The sequence below is a fragment of the Corylus avellana genome, chromosome ca8 (assembly GCF_901000735.1).
Source record: "Corylus avellana chromosome ca8, CavTom2PMs-1.0".
Taxonomy (NCBI): domain Eukaryota; kingdom Viridiplantae; phylum Streptophyta; class Magnoliopsida; order Fagales; family Betulaceae; genus Corylus; species Corylus avellana.
The window spans coordinates 3,558,275-3,561,191 of record NC_081548.1 but is presented as its reverse complement, the minus strand read 5'-3'; the positions used below and the strand labels follow the sequence as shown (position 1 = coordinate 3,561,191).

The 2,917-nt window shown below is 36.3% G+C and overlaps 1 protein-coding gene across 1 annotated transcript; it reads right to left on the bottom strand.

Moving 5' to 3' along the window:
• Window positions 1-1,208: 1,208 nt before the first annotated feature.
• Window positions 1,209-2,012, bottom strand: LOC132190699 (14 kDa proline-rich protein DC2.15-like). The gene has a single exon (XM_059605743.1). The coding sequence runs from the start codon at window positions 1,952-1,954 to the stop codon at window positions 1,433-1,435; it is 522 nt and encodes a 173-aa protein (XP_059461726.1). The 5' UTR covers window positions 1,955-2,012; the 3' UTR covers window positions 1,209-1,432.
• Window positions 2,013-2,917: the final 905 nt, after the last annotated feature.

Genomic DNA, 2,917 nt, shown 5'->3' with positions numbered 1-2,917 from the left:
ACGAGACCATTATCATGCATCATGCATGGCCATTCAATTTCAATTTAATTTATGTGGTATACAATCTTTTCATGCATGCGACGACATAGTTTTACTTTTACATGTTGTACATTGAATTACCCTGCAACTCTTTTCTGCATGCATTATCACAATCACAAATATTCGTTATACTCAAAGTTTTTGGGATGCTGACGGTTAAACAAACACAATTACATTTGAAATATATATATATATATATATATATATATATATATATATATATATATATTTTCCTTTATCTACAAGAATTATGCTTTGTCTTCAAATATTTTGCTTTATCTTCAAGTTTCAAGGTTATTTTTGTATTTTTATCTTTCTCTTTTTCTCCAAGTAATATTTTTTGGAGAGGACTCGAAGCTTAGCCTATATAAATGTAGATGGTCGATGTTATTTTTCAATTCCGTTTTGGAATACTAATGAAATTTCAGTATTTCGGACTTATTCATTGTTTTCTTTGCGTTAGCTAAGATTTTTTTCTTCCATAATCTTTATTTTCACTCTTCATGAGTTTCCTTTACGGCACTCGATCTTAATTTTTTGTTTACTATCATATGCTGTCAAAATAATTATGTTCAGCATCAAAAAACCTATGATCGGAGCTCCGGTCCCTCGAAGGGATGTGAATTAGCGTTGCGTATCCCAAAGGGTTTGTACTCTTAGTGGTTCCTACCAATATTGGCTTCTAGTGACTAGCTAGTGAGCTCACAAGAACACCAAAATTAAAATTGTAACAACTTCCTTGAATCATCTCTCTCCCTCGCTCCTCTTAGTCGGAAAATATAGCTTTTAAAATCAAAAAAGGCTTTTTTTTTTTAATTTTTTAAAAAAAAGAAGAAAAAAAAACTTCATTTTTAAGTGTTTTTTCAAAAGTGGGCTTTAGTAATTTTAGAGTAAAAAAAATCAAAGAAATATTTATGGAATTTTTTGCGAGACATACCAGCTTTTTATTTGGCATAGTTTTTTATATACTAAAAGTACTTGTTAAACTTTCAAACACAACCCCAAAAAGGCTTTTAAAACCAAACTCACTCTTCAGAAAATGAACAAAAAAAAATTGAAGTTATATATATATATATTGAAACTCTGGCTACAAAAGTACTCGTTGGAATTACCTTTGGATAGCTAGATCGAGCAATACAATGAAAATGATACTACATAACATGAAGAAATGCATAGTCTGAAAATATATGAATTAATTCTGATAAACACACATTGATTAGGGCAAAAACTTGCCTACTTATTTGAACAAATCACACATTACTCTATGGAGAAAGCAAAAAGAAAACAAACCCACCAATAACAACAACAAGAAACACGTACACCTTGAAAGCTAATAAAGAACACATGCAGTAGGGCAGAACAAACTGAGATGATCAGCCGAGCCCTTAGTTTCCTATATACATTCGAAGCCAGGAGGAACTTCCTTTTGGCAAGCACTAACAAGTAAGCTAAGTGCAATAGGCACGTCCAAGTTTATTCCAAGCACATTGGCCTTAATGGCAGTGCAAAGACATACGGCAACTTCTAGGTCAACCAACCCTGCAAGCAATGCACAACACTCGTGCGAAGGAGGGGATCCGATAGCAATGGGAATAAGTCCGAGAAGGTTGGCGCAAACTCCGAGCTTCAACACGTCCCTCGGGCAAAACTCCTCCGAAGGAGTCCAGTGTGGAGGAGTCCAGTGTGGCTCCTCCGGAGGAGTCAGGTATGGCTCCTCCGGAGGATTCGGGTACGGCAGTGGCGTCTGGTACGGCTCCTCCGGAGGATTCGGGTACGGCAGTGGCGTCTGGTACGGCTCCTCTGGAGGATTCGGGTACGGCAGTCCCGGCAGGCATCCACTGCAAGCGGTAGTGACCGTGGAGTAGCAAAGGAGAGAGACGACTAGAATGGTGGCCGAGAGCTTGTTGGAAGCCATGGCTGGGAAGCTAGAGAACTAGTTTAAGGGCAATTGGGGGTGCCTCTCTGGTGGGGAGGGAGGATCTTTTTTAAAGGAAATTGTGAGGTGGGTGTTGGGAGTCTGATTGAGTGGAAGAGAGTGAAAAAGGACATAATACACCAGTTGGAATTTTTGTATGCTAGCCTATTGGGAGGTAGATTTTTTCTTTGTTTTCTACTATAACATTAATCAACCAAATGGTGTCACTGAAAATTTTCCATTCTATACGACAAATATGGGATGGGGTAGATTAATTAATCAAGGCCTTGTAAAAATTAGCTAACCACCCCTTGACGTTAGCATGCACTCGATAGTGACGGTATTGAGATAAGAGTTACTATAACTCGAGACAAAGGACTCAAGAGTTAAGAGTTACAAGAAATTAATAAACAAGAGTTACAAATGATAAATTAATTTGTGAGGACTCTTAGAATGATTGAATAAATTAACTACGTACGTACCCTATTGATAAAGCAATTTGCCGCGAAGACCACAATATTATCAGTGATGGATTCCAGCTTTTGAGCTGTGACGAAGGTGACAACTTTTGGTGTTCATTTGTCTTGTTTTTGTTTGTCCAATATTTGTTTGTTTATGTTCAATTATTGGAAGGCAAGGTTAGGATCACATGCCATTGATTCAAGAGTCCTGCTATCAGGCTGCCAAGAGTTAGACAAGTGTCTGCCAAAGTCTGATGTGGTTTTATTAAAATTAAAAAAAAAAAAAAAATTGTAGAAAAATCTCTCTCTTCCTAGTCCTGCTAGATTTTGGTTTTTTTTTTTTTTTTTGTTAAATTTTTATGAGTTAATATTTAGTTTCTAATTCCTCAAAATTTATTTTTCGATTTAAAATTAAAACCTAGGGGTGGAAGGTTAACCCTTTAGGGATGGTATCACTTAAAATGGATTTTATCATCCTAAATTTAGTGCTAATACCTCAAAT

Excerpts from the sequence above, each read along its gene's own strand:
- LOC132190699 (XM_059605743.1), bottom strand. The coding sequence starts at position 1,954 with ATGGCTTCCAACAAGCTCTCGGCCACCATTCTAGTCGTCTCTCTCCTT.